At 34.6% G+C, this 21,090-nt stretch overlaps 1 protein-coding gene across 1 annotated transcript in view; it reads left to right on the forward strand.

Moving 5' to 3' along the window:
• Positions 1 to 21,090, forward strand: part of SH3KBP1 (SH3 domain containing kinase binding protein 1) — a 445,745-nt gene that overhangs the window by 360,080 nt on the left and 64,575 nt on the right. The window contains 1 exon segment of the mRNA XM_074300969.1: positions 2,728 to 2,835. Coding sequence (XP_074157070.1) covers positions 2,728 to 2,835 — 108 coding nt within the window.

Here is a 21,090-nt window from a genome sequence, read left to right on the forward strand (position 1 = left end):
GTTAAAGATTCGGCTCTCCCCACTTCTGTAATGCCAGAAGATGTTAGTAGTAGCTTCCTTGGATCCCTGAGAAACACACACACACACACACACACACACACACACACACACACACACACACACACACACACACACACTTTTTTTTTTTTTGCTTTGTTTTATCTTTTAACAAGAAAAGCAACATTTACATTGTATAAAGCCCTATTAAATGTTTTACTCCAAGTACCCACCTAGTAGTAGAACATAAAGATGATTTTTTTGGTCCCTCCAGAAAATTAATTTTGGAAGAATAAATATCCCATCTCGGGAATTGGTTTTTGTACGATTAATTCAGCAGTGAAAAGTTTATCTCCATATTCTTCATCTTGGGAGCAAAATCAGGGTCTAAGTGTATTCAACCAATAAGGCTTCCCTTTTCTTATCCACTTTCCTCTCAGACTTATAATTGATATCTTTTATTCCTTATCTGTGCCTGTTACAAAATTTAGCAGTATTTGGTTCTTATAGCACTCTCATTTCTCTGTTGGTTAGTTTCCTGTTCATCATATTAACTGCTTGTATATTTCAGCTTTTGGTTTTATATGAAAAAACGTCATCATCATTTTCACTTCTCATTTTGATGTCAAAATAATTCTTCTGGTTTTGCCTTAATTTAGCCTGTGAGTCTTTGGGAAAAAAAATTTTTTTTCTCAAGTTTTCTGTAGACTGCCATCTCTCGTCAGATATCCTGATATTAATTATCATTTCCCTTCTGTTCTTTCAACAGGCTTCATTTTTTTAGTCCTCTTAAGCCAGTTATACTGGCAACTTCTGCTCCGTGTACTTTTCTTTATTGTGAGGTTTATATTTCTTCCCAGCAATCAGGACAAGCAGACAAGTATTTTAATATTCCTTTGGTCATGGCAACTCCTATTTCATTTCCATATCCTTTTAAGGTAGATAGCATATTTTTTTCCATAGTAATTTTATAAGATAGTTAGTTACAAGTGTCATTATGATCCTCTTGAAGATTAGGAAATGAGTCATAGACAAATTCATGCTGTGATTTCCAATAAGGAATAAGGGCAGATAAATCCTAAAATAGTCAACCAGGCCAATTAGCATTTAAAAAAAAAAAAAAAAGATACATTGGATAGAAAACCACTCCACAAAGTTTTGTACGATTTAAAAAACACTAGAAGTCTGTTACATAGCTTCATGTTATTTATTGGATGGAAATTGCTTCATTAATTTCATAATAAAAAGGAAAATTGCTGTGATACTGTATTTTTTCTTCTACTGTTAGGGATGGAACTAAATGAAACATAAGCACTCAACTCAGGAATACTGAAAAAACTAGAAAGATTTAAAAAAAAAAAATAACCACAGCAAATCAATTATGAGGCAACATAGTCCTAATAAGATAAAAAAGAAATGTGAACCAAGTCCATGATCTTGAGGTCACAACTAAAATCTAAAAATCACTGTCTTGAATGGCTAGTATGAGTATGTAAATAGATGAGAGATAGGAGTAACTCTGTGGTATTAGTTGAGCTATCTTTAGCAGATGATATTAGAACCAGCTTTTGAATAAGGGGGAGGCATTTCTCTTGGTGAGGAGTAGGGAAGACATTGCAGGTGGCCAGAATTTATCCAGAAACAGAGGTTAAATAAAGGAAGGGAAACTGGTGAGATTTTTTTTAGGTTTCTTTGCAAATAAATTCTACTTCCAACTTCCCACAATTAAAAACCAAACCATCAGTTAACAATGTGGATTCTCTAGGATTACATCAGATTCTTCTACTAGAGGAACTGAGATAATATAATGCAAATGCAAATGGAGAAAAAAGTATTTCCAAGTTTTTGGTTGTAATTATCACAAAAGGATGCATGCATTACAGCAATTCAAATTTTGCTGAGTTCAGTCTGGTTAATTTTTAACTTAAATAGGAATCTTGTCCTTGTAATTGTTAATTCTGAACTTAGATGCAAATTTTTATTTCCTGAGATCAAATTTAACAGTGTTTATAGTATGATATAAAGGGAAGAAGGGGAAGGAAATAAGCATTTTTATAACACTTGCTACATGTCAGGCACTATGCCTAATACTTATACAAATATTATCCTATTTAATCCTTACAGTGCAGAAGATATATTTATAGGAGTGCCAACATGAGAAGTGAGGATATCATTGAAGAACCTTATGAAGCAAAAAATTCAACTATAGATAAGAGATAGCATCATACCAGGGAAATAACTCTAGTTTGGGGTCTTGCGGGCCTTAGTTCAGATCTCATTTTACTGCTTGCTGCACCCCCTACCTTGGACAGCTACTTACTCTCTGTTGGGTCCAATTGTCTCATTTGCAACATGAATGAACTGAACTTGCATGATGCTGGTACCTGTTTCACTCAGTATGTGAAAGGGCATTTGGATTACTGGATTGTTTGCTTGGGCAATTACTATGTTGCTCACTTGCTTCATTCATATTAAGTTCTATAACCCTCACGAATCTCTGTCCATTGGGTTTTCTTGGCAGATATATTGAAGAGTTTTTCCATTTCCTTCTATTATGTGGTTTCCTTCTCCAGAGCTTAAGTGACTTATCCAAGTTCACACAGATGGGAATTTTCTGCAGCTGAAGAGAGAGAGAGAGAGAGAGAGAGAGAGAGAGAGAGAGAGAGAGAGAGAGAGAATATCTATTCAGTATGTCTCTTATTTCTTAACTTCTTCCTTTTTATATTTTAGGATTGCATCGATGTAGGCTGGTGGGAAGGAGAACTGAATGGGAGACGAGGAGTATTTCCAGATAACTTTGTGAAACTTCTTCCACCTGACTTTGAAAAGGAGGGGAATGTAAGTATATATTCTTTTTAGTTTATAGGATCTGAAAAGATGGGATTTCTTTCATCTCTAGGAATTCCTTCTGGCAAGCTCCCTCATCTCTTTATTCTGGTTGGCACATTATCCACTTATTGGTGTCCACAAATACAGTTGGCTATGAAGACCATTTTGTGCCTTGCTGTTCTTTCCATGCTGGGTTCACATGCAGTCTGTTCAGTCATTCTTTGTGGGCTCCAATTTTATTTTCATCTTTGCCTCTGACTTCTGTGCTAAAAATGTTTTGGTTCTATTGAACTGCCCCATCGTGGATAGGTTGAATATGGGGTGGATGTCTGTACTGCAATTGCTTTCAATATGAAATGAGAGAATAGACATGAAAACACTTTGAAAAGTTAAAATTGTCATCTCATGGTGATATGGTGGTCATGGTGATATAATTAAGATAACAATACTGGATTACTCAAGTTCAACAGTGAGTCATTTCTTCTTCTCGCCCTGACTGATTTTTATCCATATTAGCTCACCATGGAGGAGCTGCTTCTGTTCCAAGCTGCCCTTCAGGACTGGCCATTCTTGCAGTGAGTATAGATGTGGACTTGGTGAACTGGCCACCCACCAAAACTGTCACTCTATTGATTCTTTCTTGACACTAGTGTATATACATATATGGAAGTGACTAGTTGCAGAAGCTGGCTATTGTCTGTTCTGGCTAACACAGTGATCCTACATGCTGTTAGACTGATCTGATACTTAGTACTGAATGTCAACCAGTCAGTCAGCAAGCATTTATTAAATGCTTACTGTATGCCAAACAGATCTAAAGAGTTGGAGAGATGATCATGTTTTTCTAGTTATTCCTAAACATTTTGCAGAAGATACTGTATAAATAATTATTTGACTAAAGCTACCCATCTCCCTGCTACTAAAAAGGAGAGAGCAAAACTTAACACACAACTCATTATAGTTCAACATGATATATTGAAGTATATTAGATTTGGCTGAATTTAGAGTGACTACAGGGAATGTGAAAACTGCTACGGCTTTTCTCAGGTCCTTCCAGCTGAAAGACAGTTTCCTCCAGGCTTAAAGAGTTTTTGGTCCTTAATAAAGTCTTCAACAAACTAATATAAATACTAGTATCTATGTGAGATAAACAGGACAGGTCTTTACAGCAATGCAATTTGAGGCTAAATCAATTTTACTAATTTACACAGGAAAAAAATGCCATTTCTGATATAATTTCTTATTGTGTCCCCATTTTTATTGGGTTTGAAGACTCTAGCACTGCTAGTAGGTTATGACACATATGATTGAGCTTGTGGACCTATTATTCTGAACTTCTAATTGGTTCAATCTTGGTAAACATTAAAGAACTTCAGCATCTCCTTGTACAGGGCGTTATTAATTGGAAAAGAAACTATAATAGTTAGACCTTCATAATTAGTCCAAGGATATCATACCTTGTATTTATCTCGAGGCATATAGTCTGCCTAATCCCTAGCTTCTTAAAATGTGGTTTGCAACCCCATATGGGCTCTTGTAAACTGAATGTGGAGATTGCAAAATTATTATTTATTATTGTTATTGGTAAATATTTGATGAATATACCTATTTTGTATAGCTATATACCCGGGATCATATAAAAATTTCTTAGATAAAAAAGGGTCATAAATGAAAAAAGTTTTAAGAAGTTGTGTCTTAGTCAACTCAAGAAGCATTTATTAAGCCTTCAAGGAATTCACAGTATAATAGGAGACATGTAAACAACTATGAATAATGAAAAGGCCACCCAGGACAGATGACCTTGATACTCTGTTCATCTTTTCTCTCATTTCTTCATTATTTAGCCATTCTGGTTTGCATCTCTCTCTTGGTAGTCAAAATTTTTATCTAGGAGAAAAAAGGTCCTTAGTTCTCCTTCCTAAAGCGTACTCACCAATAGCTGATACAGATTATCTGATTTGATACTTATAATATCTTTGTGAGTTAGATGCTACTATCATTCTCCTTATAACTAAGGCACATAGGAAGAGCAGAAGATAAAATATTGAACATGACATCCAGAAGACCTGAATTCAAATACTCTCAGACACTTAATAACTTGGGCAAATCATATAATCTCTCCAAGCCTTAGTTTTCTTATTTGTAAAATGGGGATAATAAAACCTATTTCCTAGGTGGTTGAGAGGATCCAATGAGATAATATTTGTAATGTACTTTGCAAGCTTTAAAGTACTATATGAACGCCAGTTTTTGTGACAACTGAGGGAACTGGAGCTCATAGAGAAAGGAAAAAAAATATTTGTTAAACTTCTTTGACATGCCGGGTATTGGGCTAAAAACTTTTATAAATATTATTTCATTTGTTCCTCACAACAACTCTGAAAGATTAATGCTAATATTATCCCCATTTTGTGGTTGAAGAAACTGAAGTAAACAGAGTGATCCATCAGGTTACAGACCAAGTGTCTGAAATTAGATTTAAATTCTCTAGGGCTAGCACTCTGTCCACTGCACAATTTTGCTGCCCCTAAAGATTATGTGATTTTCCTATACTCATGTATCAGCCCCCAGTCTTTTTTTTCCCCCAAGTCTGGCATTCTTTCCATTCTGCTACCCTGCTGAAATCTCTTGATAGCAGGGCCAAATAGAACAATATCACTATAATGTCCAATCCCACCTTCTAAATCCTGCCTATATTTAAGGAGGGTAATAAATTCAAAAAACAAGACAGAGAAAAAGAAATCTTCCACTAAGCAGCAGCCAACTCTACTGTCTTTAATGAGCACAGCAGAGGGAGTGAACTTAAATCAAGGTACAAAATTAACTAATGGAAAGAACAAAGTCAAAAATTTGGTTGTCAAAAATCTAGCTTGCGTAGAACTTCTATTGCACAGATGTACTTCACAACAGAGTTTGAGATCATATCCTACCTCTCAGAGGTTCTGGCCTGAAGTACGATTTTGAAGGATGGGGAGGTTCATTATCTGTCTCTTCCTACTTTGTACTTTGTAGCCTTTTTAATCCACTTCCATAGGCCAGAATCTTTATGACATCTCCCATCTGCTAAGTGCAACAACTTTGTAGAGGATATCCTTTCTTCCACAGATTGCTTCCTTTTTCTATCCCTATTTGATTCTCAGCTATTTCTTATATGGAAAAAGAATTGTGTGGCATTAAATAGCAGACCACAAGCTTAAAGTGTGACTCTTTCCCTGGATAATTTATATCTGAATAGAAAATTCTTACCATTATCCAGAAGAGTAATTCTCTAATAGAGAAATTTCAAGCCCTAGACACTGACTGAGAGGGAAAATTTTAAAATACTCTTATGCCATATCATGTAGGCAGCTGACTGTTTCCTTTGTGTGTAGGTCTAAAGCCAGAGTCCTTTCTCATCTACTTTTACAGTCTGAATAACTGAGTGAACAGAGACAAAAATCTTTAGATATAGATCTTCATATGAAATCTGGAAATATGAAGTATATCAATAAAATATACGGCTTTAAAATAATATCTACATCCATAAATACACACATGCATGCACACATTTACACATATGTATATATGGATATATTCCTTTAAAATCCTATGTGTATGTATGTACACACATATATACATATATATACTCTTAATAGATTTGTATCTTTTATTCCTAGCCAAAAGGCTTTATATGTAATGGGTGCATTAAAAGTAGTTGTTTACAGAATAAATGAATGAATATACATGTGTGTCTGTAAACATACATCTAATATATATACACATGCATGCTTCTACCGAAAGAACTTCTACCTTCCACTTCTACTCTCTGATCAGTCAATCTCAACTTTCAGGATATTAAAACAAAATTGATATAAAATCTGTTAAATTTTATGTAACAACAATAATTATCAGCAGTGTGGTACAGTGGTTAGAGAATAAACCTTGAAGTCAGGAAGGCTGGAGTTCAAATGTTGCCTCTGAAACTTGCAGGCTGTGGGATCCTGGGCAAGATATGTAACTTCTTAGTTTCCCAAATAACTCTAAGACTATTAAGTTGCAAAGGAGGTGCCCTGTTACCTGGGTAATTTTCTTAGAGGGAGCTCCGTAGATCAAATGATATCATAGATCTAGACCAAAGAATCAAAATGATTGACTTTGGTCTAAAAATATTTTCAGGTTTTCACAGGACATTTATCTTTTAAAATACCTTTTATCTATTTTTTATCTTTATCTCTTTATCTTTAAGGGCTTCATCTCATTTGAGCCTTGTAAAGGGTTTTTTCCTTTTACATGTCCATGAATTTTATAATCTCATGGAGAATAATTCTCCATTAACTCTCATATTGCCCATAACATCTAGGTTTCCTGAGATTTATCTTAATCATAGTTATAATAAACATAGATTTACTATTTTTTTTAACTTTACAAATTGGGTTTTTTTTTAACATATTGTTTTATGAATCATGTTGGGTGGGAGAGAAAAATCAGAAAAGGGAAAAACCATGGAAGAGAAAAAAAAAAAAAAACAGGGAAAAAACAGTTAACATAACATGTGTTGATTTACATTCCTTAGTTCTTTTTCTGGATGCAGACGACATTTTCTTTCCAAAGACTATTTGGATTGTTTTGGATCACTGAACCACAGAGAAAAATCAAATGTTTCATAGTTGATCATTGCATATTTGTACTATTATTGTGTACAATATATTCCTGGTTCTGCTTGTTTCTCTCAGCATCAATTTGTATAAATCTTTCCAGGCCTTTCTAAAAATCAGCTTATTCATCATTTTTTCTAAAGCTGGTAAAACTTGGCCAGTTTCTCACACTACCAAAAATTTATTCTCATACTTTCTTTCAAGTCTTTGATTTTGTTTGACACAGAGCAATTCTTTAAGAAAATAAGTTACTGAACGATCTCTTGATCTTCACTGGGAATCCTATATATGAACAAAATCATAGGAGCACCTTTTTCCTATCTCATTCCCTAGAGTCACCACCTCACCACCCCATCCTCCTATGTCCAAGGTCCTGCTGGGGGACATGTACATGCATAGGTGTTCCATTCCAAGCCTGCAATACTCTCTCTCCTGTGGTCTGCCTACTAGCCTCATTAGCTTACTTGAAATCCAAGTTAAAACCATTTCTCTCTCTCTCTCTCTCTCTCTCTCTCTCTCTCTCTCTCTCTTTCTCTTTTTTACAGGAAGAGTTTCTCAACCCCTCCTAATTCTAATGTTTCTCTTCTGTTAAACATCCTATTTATCCTGTATATAGTTTGTTCTATATATTTTTGTATGTTGTCTATTCTCTTAGACTTTAGGCTCTTTGAAAAGAAACTATATTTTTGCCTCTTTTTTTCTCCCTAAAACATAGCCCTGGGCTTGGCACATAGTTGGAGCTTAATGAACATTTATTGATTGGTTGATGTCCCACAACAAAAATGAATAAAACAAGTGAGAGTATAAGTAACTGAGATAGAGGGGTGGACAGCAGGAAGAGCCTTTCCTTATATAGGAGGTTTTACTTGAATTACTTTTTGGAGGAAAATGGGAATTTTTAGCAGAGGTGAAGAGCAAATATACCCTATATCTAGGGGAGCATATGTGCTAAGGCATCGAAGGGGAAGATGAAATATTTCTTATAGGTAACATTTAATATGAGTATAAGGGAATAAAATAAAATATGGCTGGCAGGCAAGGTAGGAGATAGGGTAGTAGAGGGATTTAAATGCCAACTTAAGGATTTTGTATTTTATCCTAAAGGTCATAGGAAGTCTTTAAAGATTTTTGAATTGGGGTGGGTGATTGTGTTTTAGAAAAGTATCATTTTTGTAACTATGAGAAGGAACAGCTGAGTGGTGCAGTGGCTAGAGTGTTCCAGGTCTGGAGACGGGAAGACTCATCTCCCTGAGTTCAAATCTATCCTCAGACACTTTCTAGATGTGTGACACCAGAGAAGTCACTTAGCCTCTGCCTTAGTTTCCTTGTCTGTAAAACAGAGACAATCATAGCATCCACTTCCCAAGATAGTTGTGAAAATAAAATGAAATATTTTTAAGTGCTTTGCAATCACTTAAATGTTATATAAATTCTAGCTATTTGCTATTATTATTTAGTCTAAGCAAGAGATGAGAATCTGAATTAAAGTAGAGATAATATGAACAGAGAGAAGGAGACCAATGTAAGCAGAAGTAACAAGCAAAACAAGGTTTTGGCAGAGTGAAAGGCTGAAAACTATCTTTGCATATATTTTGAAAATAAGAAGCTATTATTTTTAAAAATAAATTAAAAGAGGCCTTCCCTAGCCCTCCTTACTTTTAGCACTTTTCAAAATTATTTTTACATATAGTTAGAAAAAATAAAATTTTAGTACCTTTTCTCTGATATCAAACCTCACTTTTTATTCATATGTATATATATATATATATATGTGTGTGTGTGTGTGTATATAAGATATATGTGTATGTTTATACTCATCAATTAATACATGCACAAAAATAAATAAATAAATGTATGTATGTATGTGTATGTATAAGATATGTGTATGTTTATACTCATCAATTAATACATGCACAAAATAAATAAATGAATAAATGTGTATATATATATATATATATATATATATATATATATATATATATGGAGAGAGAGAGACAGAGAGAGAGAGAGAGACAGACAGACAGACTCATATAGTCTCATAGACTGTATAATATAACCCATAACTGAAAGAAATCTTCCTATGGTGTACCTTACTGGTGATCATCCAGCCTTTGCTTGATGTCCTCCAGGCTCACTGCCTGACAAGACAGCCTCTTCTGCTTTTATATAGCGTCATTTGTCCTTCTATTGTGCTTAGTTCTGTTCTCTGGAAACATGAATAAGAAGTCTAATCAAGTAATTATTATTAATGATTATTAACAAGTATTTATTAAGCTCCTATTCTGTGCCAGCCACTGTACAAGGAAAGCAAAAAATAGGTCCTGCTTTCAAGGAGCTCACAGTGTAATGAGAGAGCCCACATCCAAACAAAAATATATTTGTTGTTGAGACATTTCAGTCGTGCTCATCAGGTTTTTCCTGGCAAAGCCATTTCCTTTCCCAGCTCATTTTGTGGATGAAGAGTGACTTGCCTGGGATTTATGTAGCTAGTAAATATCTGAGGTTAAATTTGAATTCATATGCTCCTGACTCTAGGGACAGTACTCTATTTTCAGTTCCATTTTAGCTGCCCCAACAAGTATACATAAACAAGATATATATAGCAAAAGTGAGAGATGATATCAAAGAAAAGGTGCTAAAATTCCACTTAATAGAAGTTAATTTTTTCTATCTACATGTAAAAATAATTTTGAAAAGTGTTAAAATTAAAGAGGACTAGGAAGACCGTTTATTTTCTTTTATTTTTTTTTATTTTAAATAATAACTTTTTATTTTCAAAATATATGCAAAGATAAATTTCAACATTCACCCTTCTAAATCCTTGTGTTCTAAATTTTTTTCTCCCCTTTCCCCTATCCCCTCTCAGACAGCAAGTAATTCAAATATATGTTAAACATGGGAAATTGGAAGGCCTCTTTTAGAACATGAAATTTTAGCTAGGACTTTAAGGAAGGCATGGAGCCGTCTTGAAAATGGGGAGTTTAGAATATTTGATCTCTAAAACAGCTCTTTTAGCTCTTAATACCATGTCTTTTTTTTTTTTTTTTAATTTGGTTCATACATTTACTTCAAGATTAGAGAAGAGTATATACTAACTCTGAATATCAACAGTCACCACCCATTTTGACAGACTTAGTTTAGCTTGCAAGTATAATGCTAAATTTACATAATCTGAATTATGCAAATTAGATGGCAAATACCACAAGGGCAGAGACCACGTCTTAAGTATCTTTATTTTTTATCCTCTGCCTACCTAGCACAGTGTTTTGCATATGTCTGTTGCTCTATAAATGGCTGTTGCATAAGTGAATGAAAGGATGATCAATTGATTGATTGGTTTAAGAAAAGATATGGTAGCTGTCAGAAATTTAAAAAAAAAAAAATACTTCCAGTATAATACTTTATTTTGGCAAGCACTCAGTTTATTGCATATATTTTTCCTTAATTTTTAAAGCCAACCACCCTTATATTTTTTGTTATTAAAAACTTATTATTGTCACATCGTTATTCTATAGAAGATTTTAAGATTGAGTGACTAGAGACCATGTTGTAATTTGCCAAAAAGTTGATGTTGTAATGATAATCAGAATCATTAACGCATAGTCACTGTGTGGATGAGGGAATATGAAACAGTCTGCCACCTGTTTTAGACAGATGTCATCTTGTCTTGCCAATGGCTGTGGTTTAAATCACTCACCAGGGAAGGAAGAGAAATTCTTATGATTTAGGGAGAGAGAAGGAAGCAGCATTCATTCATTGAGACAGTCCTTGAGCTCACTTAAAACTGCTTAAAAATTCTTTGGTGAATTTTGATGATTTTATGCAAGGGCATGGATTCAAGCATTTACTCAGGAACATATGGAAGTTCTGGCTGTGTTTCCAAGAAAGTGGTCTACAGGTTCTCTCTATACTGTGCCTTTGGGTCTGTACCTAAATGATCAATGCTGGGATAGCAATGACTTATCTCTTGTTGCACATTTTAGATTCTGTTTATGTTCTTTGAGGATCTATCCTCGGTCCTGACTTTAGCATGGATTTCCAGAGGCAAAAGAAAAAACTTTGAAAGCATGATAAAGCAGCAGTGAAGCAATTTTCATAGACTATACTAAATATATTAGAATAAAGTAGAATTTGGATTCCTGTAAGATCAGAAAAGAACTATTTCCCAGAGTCATTCTTTCTCAGAATAAGAATCCAGGAAAAAGGTTTTTTTAAGCTTTTTTTTTTTTTTTTTTTTTAGAAAGTAATTTCCAAAGGTGACAAAGAAATCTGGCTCAGAAGGACAAAGTAGGGAAACAGAGAAGGAAAAAGGCTCAGATAATAAAAGAGAAAGTGTTTCTGGTCATGTGTCCTTCAAACTGAAGGATTTTAAAGCTGGAATAGTTTGATAATGGCTGAATTTCCCTCCATCTTCCAACTAGCTTAAAAGATTAAAATGCTTAGTTCTTCTCATTCCTCCAAAAATAAATATTTATCTCTTGTCTACAAGATGCAAAACTACCTAAGAAATAATCTATCTAGAAGATAATGTATATTGGTATGTATTTTATATTGATTCCATGTGTGGATGGTAGTTAATGCTCTTAGGAAATTTACATAGAGAGGGGGATGAACATTAAATATTAGCTGCACTTGAGTAGTCAGATTCCAAACTGATACCTTTTTGTAATCTATCATTACAGAATCATAGACTTGGAAGGAATCTCAAGGACCAACCCATAAAATTAACAAGAATCCCTTTTTAAAAAAATACATGTAATCAGTGGTCCTACCTTTGTTTGAAGACAACTATGGCCTCCTGAATAGTAATATCTGTGACAGTTTGATTTTGAGTGAATAGAATATTGGATCCTGGAGTCAGAAAGAACTTGAAATCAAAATCAGTCCCAGACACTTATTATCTGTATGATCCTAGACAAGTCATTTAGCTTCTGTTTCCCTCAATTTCCTCATCTATAAAGTGGAGATAATAATATCATACCCTCCCAGGGATGTGTTGTGAAGATAAGATGAAACAGTAATTACAAAGCATTTTGCAAACCTATTAGTTCTAGGCAGTAATAATAATATTAATAATAATAATTAGATCATTTCAAATTTTTCCCCATTATATCAAGCCTCAATTTGCCTCTTGGAAATCTTTACCCACTGTTCCTGTTTCTCTTTTTCTATGTATCTCCAAGATTGTAGTTCTTTAGAAATTTGCACACTCTTTCTTCTCCAGACTAAGCATCCTTCTTCAGGGAATCTCCTATGTCTTATCTCAGGGTCCTCTATGATATTAGTTGCTTTCCAAAGAACACTCTCTAGCTTACCTAGAATCTTCCTAAAATGAGGCACCCAGAACTCAATGAAGTATTCCAGATATTGTCTGACCAGGATAGACTTAGAGTAGACTGCCTCTTCTCTAAGAAACTCTTGTGTTTCTCTGTGTATTTTAGAATAAAATTAACTTTCTTGGCTCCCATATTGTATTGCTGCACTATTGCAGTCCACTATTTTCCCAGTTTTTAGTCTTTTTTCACATTGTGTACCATTTGTTATCTATGATCTTACTGTTTTCTTAATCATTTTATGTGTGTATATTTTATCTGCCCTATTAGACTGCAGGTTCTAGCAAACAGCAGCATTTTTCTTTTCTAATATCCTATAATGGGCCTTTCCTAGAATTAACTACTTAGTATTAGATATATAAGGTACTCAAGATCAGAACTTGTATTTTACTTAACTCTATATAGGTCCTGTCATCTAATGGGAAGTGTTACATACACAATAATAGGCATTTAATAAAATTTCATCAAATAAATGAATATAATAGGTGTTCTACTAATTCGTTATTGGTAGAATTGAGAAATGATCCACTCTCAGTAGGAAACAATTTTGAATTATACTAAAAAAAATAAAATAAAATAAAATAAAAAAGTAACAGTTATATACACAAATATAGCAATACCCAAACTAAGAATATACATAAAGGAAGTCAAAGATTCCATATATACCAGCATATAGTCATAGTAGTATTTTTTTATGGTAACAAATTGAGTGCCCTCAACAGCTGGGCAAATTCTGTTATATGAATATAATAAGATATTACTACAATATGAGAAATGACAAGTATCAAGAATTCAGAGACATTTGGGAACATTTATACAAACCAACAACAAAAATCAGCAAAACCAGAAGGATCATTTACAAAATGATGGCAGCATTTTCATAAAAGAGAGTAGCCTTGAAAGAAGTCATCAAATCTTTGATAAATGCAGTGATTTCAGATATATGGTGGGAACACAACTTCCTTCTCTCAGCAGAGAGTATATGAGCCCTCAGAAGAATGAGGCATACAATTGTCAGATATGGCCAATGGGATGTTGATTCATTTTGCTTAATTATGCTTCTTCATTACAAGTTGGTACATAGAGAGGCCCTGAGATTAGTGAGAAGTGACATCAATGCTTTTTTAGAACAATTTTTTTTAAAAAGGAGAACTAAGAGTTTCTTAATATATAATAAAGTGGTGGAAAAAAATACTGAACTTGGAGCCAAAAGTTCAAGTGTCACTTTTGCTATTTATTAATTTTGTGATTTTTTTTTTTTTTTTTTTTTGGTGATTTGATCTAGACTGATTTTGGTTTCTTTAGCTAATTAGAAAAATTTAAATAATACACTTTCTACCCCACAGAGTTAGAGTAAATAGTAAAACACTAGACAATCACAAATGAAATGAAATTTCATTTTCATTCTTTGTCTTTTCCATTATTTTCTATACCCCCTGGCCTAGACTATAATATGAAAAGAGAGCTTGCAGAAAGGAGATAGTAAAAACGAAAGAGAATTTTAGTTGTTAGCTGCTGTTGCTCGGAAGATGGAAAAGATCACTCCCATTCATGCTCTGTTCTTTTGCCTCTTTTTTTTTTTTCCTTTTCTCCCTGTCTTCAATAAGTTCCTTCCTCCACTTTGTCTTTTTAATTTTTATCATATCCTTTGAGGCCCACCAATTCAAGTGGTACCTCCCCCATGAAGTCTTCCCTGGCTTCATGTGGTAACAGTGACCTTCCATATTGGACCTCAGATAATACTTTGGCAACCCTGTAATACATGTATGCATTATTTTTTCATTTTATGCATAAATTTATGCATTTATATACTATATAGTACAATATATTATACTTATCCATACCACATGTTCTAGACATCTTAGTGTGGTTTTAAGCAATTAAATGATTGATTATTGATTGATTAAATCTTTAATAAAGCTTAAAAGCCATATTAAGACTTTTGAGACATCTTCAGCTAGGTATCTGTTTCTGTACTCCTGTACTGATCTTGTGTCCCCAGATCTTAAGTCTTCTCCTGTGCCCATCACAGAGCTCTGTAGTCAGGATTATCTAAATAACTGTTTCATGAGGAACAAATAGGAATAATAGAGAAAGCAAAAGCAAAAAACAACCCCTGATCTCAGGAAGTTCATAATCTGGAGGGGTGGGGAGAGGAAATCTTCTCCAAGGTCATATAGGTAGCAAGTGGCAAGGTTTTCTGACTGCAGGTACAGAATTCTTTTCATTCCTCCATGCTGCTTACTATTCTCCTTTTGTGAACCTTAGTTTCCTCACCTGTGAAATTAGAGGGTTGAATTCAGTGAACTCCAAGACTTTCTGTATTTTTTGTCTCTACAAATAGCATTTGCAAAAATCATCTGTGTTGAAAATAATACTTTTTTTTTTTCTTTTTGCATATTATCAAAGTTGGTGGTAGAAAGGGAAAACTGACTAATTGGAGAGTGGGTACTATCTCGAAAAGTATATGATTTTTAAAATTTGCCTAAGATTAAAAAGTTTCATAAAAACTTCAGAAAGTGGATAATAATTTATGATTATAAATCATGAAAGTAATTATTGGCTATTGTAACCTAGCCATTTAGTCACCTCCATTAAGTTATGTTTTGGAATTTCGAGAAAAATCTAGTTACTCTAGAAAGCTTTGTTAGTTTTTTGTTTTTAAATTGAAGCATGTGAATACCTGTAAGAAGATTCTTGCTGCAGTTGATTTCTCTGTCTTTACTGCCCTAATTCCTAGTTACTCTTTTATTCCACATAGCAAGGTTTATATATAAATTTGGTGTTATTACTTGGATCCATGCCTAGTCAAATCTTAATGACCTTCTTCTAGAGATGAGTAAAGTCAAAAAGCCAAGTCAACAAGCATTTATTAAACTGACACTTTGCTAAGTACAAGGGGTACAAAGAAAGGCCAAAACCACCAAAACAAAACCAACTGTCTTCGATCTTAAGAAACTCACAATCTAATGAGGGAAGTGGCCTATAAACAATTATATACAAACTAAATAAATATACATACACACCCACATATACATTCATATAGGTATATGTTTATGTGTGTTATGTGTATGTATATACATATATCTGCACACATGTATGATAAATTGGAGATAATCTCAGGAGGAAGGCACAGAAATTAAGGGGAATCAGAAAAGGCTTTATGTAGGGAGCTTTTAAAAAAATGTTAAACATGGTAGAAATATATGTTAAATCCAATATATGCATACATGCTTATACAATTATCTTGCTATACAAGGAAAAAATCAAATCAAATTAGAAAAGAAAATGATGAAGAAAGTAAAATGCAAGCAAACAACAACAAAAAGAGTGAGAATATTCTGCCATGATCCGTACTCAGTCCCCATAATCTTCTCTGTGGGTGTAAGTGGCTCTTTTGATCACAAGATCATTGGAACTGGTCTGAATCATCTCAATGTTGAAGAGAGTCATGTTCATCAGAACTGATCATATTATATTGATGTTGTGTGTACAACGATCTCCTGGTTCTGCTCATTTCAGTTAGCATCACTTCATGTAAGTCTCTCCAGGCTTTTTGAAGTCATCCTGTTGGTCATTTTTTACAGAACAATAATATTCCATAACATTCATAAACCGTAATTTATTCAGCCATTCTCCAATTGATAGGTATCCACTCAGTTTCCATTGCTACCACAAATGTTTTTGCACATACAGGTCTTTTTCCCTCCTTTAAGATCTCTTTGGGATATAAGCCCATTAGAAACACTGCTGGATCAAAGAGTATGCACATTTTGATAACTTTTGGGGCATAATTCCAGATTCCTCTCCAGAATGGCCGGATTCTTTCACAACTCCACCAACAATGCATCAGTGTCCCAGTTTTCCCACATCCCCTCCAACATTCTGCATCATCTTTTCCTGTCATCTTAGCCAATCTGAGAGGTGTGTAGTAGTATCTCAGAGTTATCTTCATTTGCATTTCTCTGATCAATAGTGATTTGGAGCACCTTTTCATGTGGCTGCAAATAGTTTCAATTTCATTATCTGAAAATTGTCTGTTTGTATTCTTTAACCACTTATCAATTGGAGAATGGCTTGATTTCTTACAAATTTGAACTATATACTTTAGAAATGAGGCCTTTGAATGTAAAAATGTTTTCCCAGTTTATTGTTTCCTTTCTAATCTTATCTGCATTAGTTTTGTTTTAACTTAATATAACCAAAATTATCTATTTTGTGATCAGTAATGTCTCTAGTTCTTCTTTGGTCACAAATTTCTTTCTCCTCCATAGATCTGAGAGGTAAACTATCCTATGTTCTTCTAATTTATTTATAACATCATTCTTTATATATAGATCATGAACCCATTATGACCTTATCTTGGTAAAAGGTATTAGGTGTAGATCAATGCCTAGTTTCTGCCATATTAGTTTCCAATTTTCCCAGCAGTTTTTGTCAGATAGTGAGTTCTTATTCCAAAAGCTGGGTCTTTGGGTTTGTCAAACACTAAATTACTATAGTTATTGACTGTTTTGTCCTGTGAACCTAACCTATTCCACATATAGACTATTTTCTTTCTTAGCCAGTACCAAATAGTTTTGATGACCGCTGCTTTATAATATAGTTTTAGATCTGGTATAGCTAGGGAGCTTGTTTTTTCAATAACTTTTTATTAAAAGAAAAACAAAACAAAAATATCCCTAATCAAAATGTTCTCTTTGAAAGGTATATTGAAGAAGGAAGATCCTCATGTTATGGGCACCATTAAGATTTAGGTAAACTAAAGCAAATGCAGTATGATTCCAGAAAAAAACAAAACAAAGCAAAACTGCAAACCATCCAAATAAGCAAATGAGACACCTGGCTACAGATTAATCATGCTGATGGAGGCCAGACAGACAGTTCACCTACAGTCTGATTCCTGCCCTTTCAGGACTCTTCTCCAGCTGCTTCACCATAGCCTTCCCCTGCGACAGCTTGGGCTCCAGATAAAAACTCACATTTTGCATACATAGCTACCTGGAAGCCATTGACTTTATTGCAGATGCACACACAAACCCTCCGTCTTTTATCTCCAACATTTCTCATCCTCTAGTGTGGCTCTGTGCCTCATCCTGTCACATTTTATTCTGTTTATGCCAAATATGGCGCAGCAGTGAGGGCTCCCCTTGGCACAGGAGCAGTAAAAACTCGTGATGGGTTTTAATTTAAGGCTTTGTCTTTTTACGCTACGATTCATGCTCTAATCAAGATGAGGCTCTTGTAAAGGGCTAAGACAGTAAGTGATGAGCCAGACAGAGGACATTGAGAGGGTACCAATTTTTAGGGCAAGGCTAGGCAGATTCTGAACTTAGACCCTGCCAGCTGATGAGAAAGTTACCTTTTTTTTTTTTAATTTTTTTTTTCTTGGCCAAATCATTCCCCTTATTCTCTTGAAGACAGATTAATCAAATGGAGTTTCAAACAGCTTTAGTAAGTAGGCAGACACACACATACATACACACACACATATCCTCATTTTAATTTATATGATAATAAGAGCAGCTGAGTCTTTTGATTTCAAATACAGTACTATTTTCACCCAGCAACAGTTACCTGTTATTATAGGAGTAGTAAGTGAAAATGAGAAGGGAATGGGGAAGGGAATAAGGAGGAAAAATCATTCAGATACCTTAAGACCTCTTTTCAAATATTGTTTCATTTGGTCTCTAGGAGATCAGTGCTGTTTTTATATCCATTTTACAGGTAAGGAGACTGAGGCAAGCATTATTTGATTTGCGTGAGGATTGTATAGCTAGTAAGAGTCTTAAGCTTGTATTTGAACCCAGTTCTGCTTGATTCTGGGCCTACCTAGCCACCTCTAGAAAAAACTCTAGTTTCTCTTTTTCTTCTTGACAGGGATAGTTGGGGAAGAACATTGTGATGTCTGTAAGCAGAGGGATGTGACAGTTTGAAGGGATAGACATCATCATTCCTTATGGATACCAGTTCTTCAATGTCACTTAAAGTGGTGGAGAAAAATTATGGGGGGGGACTTTTGCTTTGATTTTTTTTCCTTTCCTTCCTTCCTCCCTCCCTTTCTTTTCCTTTTCTAAAGCTGGTGAATAAAGCATTATTCAAGATCAGGAAGTTTGTCATTATTTCTATCCTAAACCGTTTATGTTATATCCTCCCATTTTGTCTTTGGTAAGATAGGAAAAGAATAGACACCACTGTCACTGTCACAGGCTGTCTTAAACTTGAAGACTCCTTAAAGTCTAAAAGACTCCTTAAGCTGCTTCTCTGTATTCTTTTCTATAGTCTAAATAAATCCAATTAACTAACAGTTTTTATTCTCTAAATCAGAGGGTCAAACAACCTCTGCAGCTTACAACACTCCTAAGAAGAGCCTGAATCAGACTCAAAAGCAATTGACTCAAAGGCGATTGAGAAATATATATGTATTTTTTTATTATAATAGCTTTTTATTTTCAAAATACCTGCAGAGATAATTTTTAACATTCACCTTTGCAAAATCTTGTGTTCCAAATTTTTCTCACTTTCCCCTACCCCCACCCCCTTACCCTAGCAAGTAATCCAATATATGTTAAACATGTGCAATTCTTCTATACATATTTCCACATTTATAATACTGCACAGGAAAAATCAGATCAAAAAGAAAAAAAAATGAGAAAGAAAAACAGCAAGAAAAAAAACAACAACAAAAAAAGTGAAAATACTATATTGTGATCCACATTCAGTCCCTATAGTTTTCTCTCTGGGTGTAGATGGCTCTCATCATCACAAGATCATTGGAACTGGCCTGAATCATTGCATTTTTGCAAAGACCCACATCCATCAAAATTGATCATCTTATAGTCTTCTTGTTGCCGTGTACAATGATCTCCTGGTTCTGCTCATTTCACTTAGTATCAGTTCATGTAAGTTTCTCCAGGGCTCTCTGAAATCATCCTACTGATCGTTTCCTATAGAACAATAATATTCCATAAAATTTACATATCATATATCAGCCATCTCCAATTGATGGGCAGCCAATCAGTTTCAGTTTCTGGCCACTACAAAAAGAGCTGCCACAAACATTTTTGCACATGTGGGACCCTTTCCCTCCTTTATGATCTGTTTGGGATACAGACCCAGCAGAGACGCTGCTGGATCAAAAGTTACGTACAGTTTGATAGTCCATTGGGCATAGCCAATTGAGAAATATTTAACAAAATAAATTGGGAAACAAAAGTAGAACACAGGTAATGTTAATATATCGTTTCTAAAACCACACATTGCCCTAAATTTTTCCATCTTAGATCTGGTATCATGTTGGAAGATGGGGAAAGTTCTTATTCATTTCAGTTATTTCATAGTCCTGGATTATCTTGAGTCATTGTGCCAAGTAGTATATGTTGTAGACCGGCTGTAGAAAGCATACTCAATTGTGGAACGCTTGGCTTGGCGGGGATCCAAGCAAGGGTAGCCCCAGCTCCTTAGCCAAAGCACTGTCTAGATTAGAGAGACTAGATTTAAATCCAGCTCTGCTACTCATTTATTATCTTGGGATTTTGCCCAGTTTCCTGAATTCTCTGCACCTCACTTGCCTCATTTCTCTGATGAGGGAATTGGACAAGAGGATTTGATGACCACTGCTTTATAATATGGTTTATAATAATAAAAGATTCCTTTTAGCTTTCTAAATCCTATGGCCCAGTCCTGAACCCCCATGCTTTGTGAAGCTACTATGAAGTGTAGTGATATTCCCAAGAAGGACATGAATCCATAAGAGAATGCTTTTTTCATTGGTCATTAAGGATTTTTATCTTTGAGATAAAGTTCCAAAGTTGGCCATCTTTTCTCCTTTGGGTGGGTACTGTAATTATTTAGTGGTGCCCATTCTTAATTGTTCACTGAATTGCCTGCCTGTTTGCCAACCTGACCATTTCCCCCACTGTGAATGCTTCTGCTTTGGAACTAGTTCAATGAAGGTTATTACTAACTGCATGACTACTTTCCTTTGTGTCTGCCAAGAAATGATAATAGATGAAAGAAAAACAAATAACAGCTGATGTGGAACAATCCATTTTGTCTTATCAAGGGTGGCAGGGGTTAGAGCTGCTGGATGGGTGAGCCTTCCAAATAGGATAACAGCTGTAGAGTGGCAAGAGACTGAGGGATGGAAATTTGACCCCCACCCTCACTACCACCCCCATCAGCAGTTCTTTAGAGAAGACCCTCAGTTAGAAGAAGCAAGTTTTGCTTCCAGGGGTACTACTTAGGAATCTTCGAATGGTTCTGTCATTCATCTGATTAAATCTTAATTGCAAATT

The sequence above is a fragment of the Sminthopsis crassicaudata genome, chromosome 3 (genome assembly GCF_048593235.1).
Source record: "Sminthopsis crassicaudata isolate SCR6 chromosome 3, ASM4859323v1, whole genome shotgun sequence".
Taxonomy (NCBI): domain Eukaryota; kingdom Metazoa; phylum Chordata; class Mammalia; order Dasyuromorphia; family Dasyuridae; genus Sminthopsis; species Sminthopsis crassicaudata.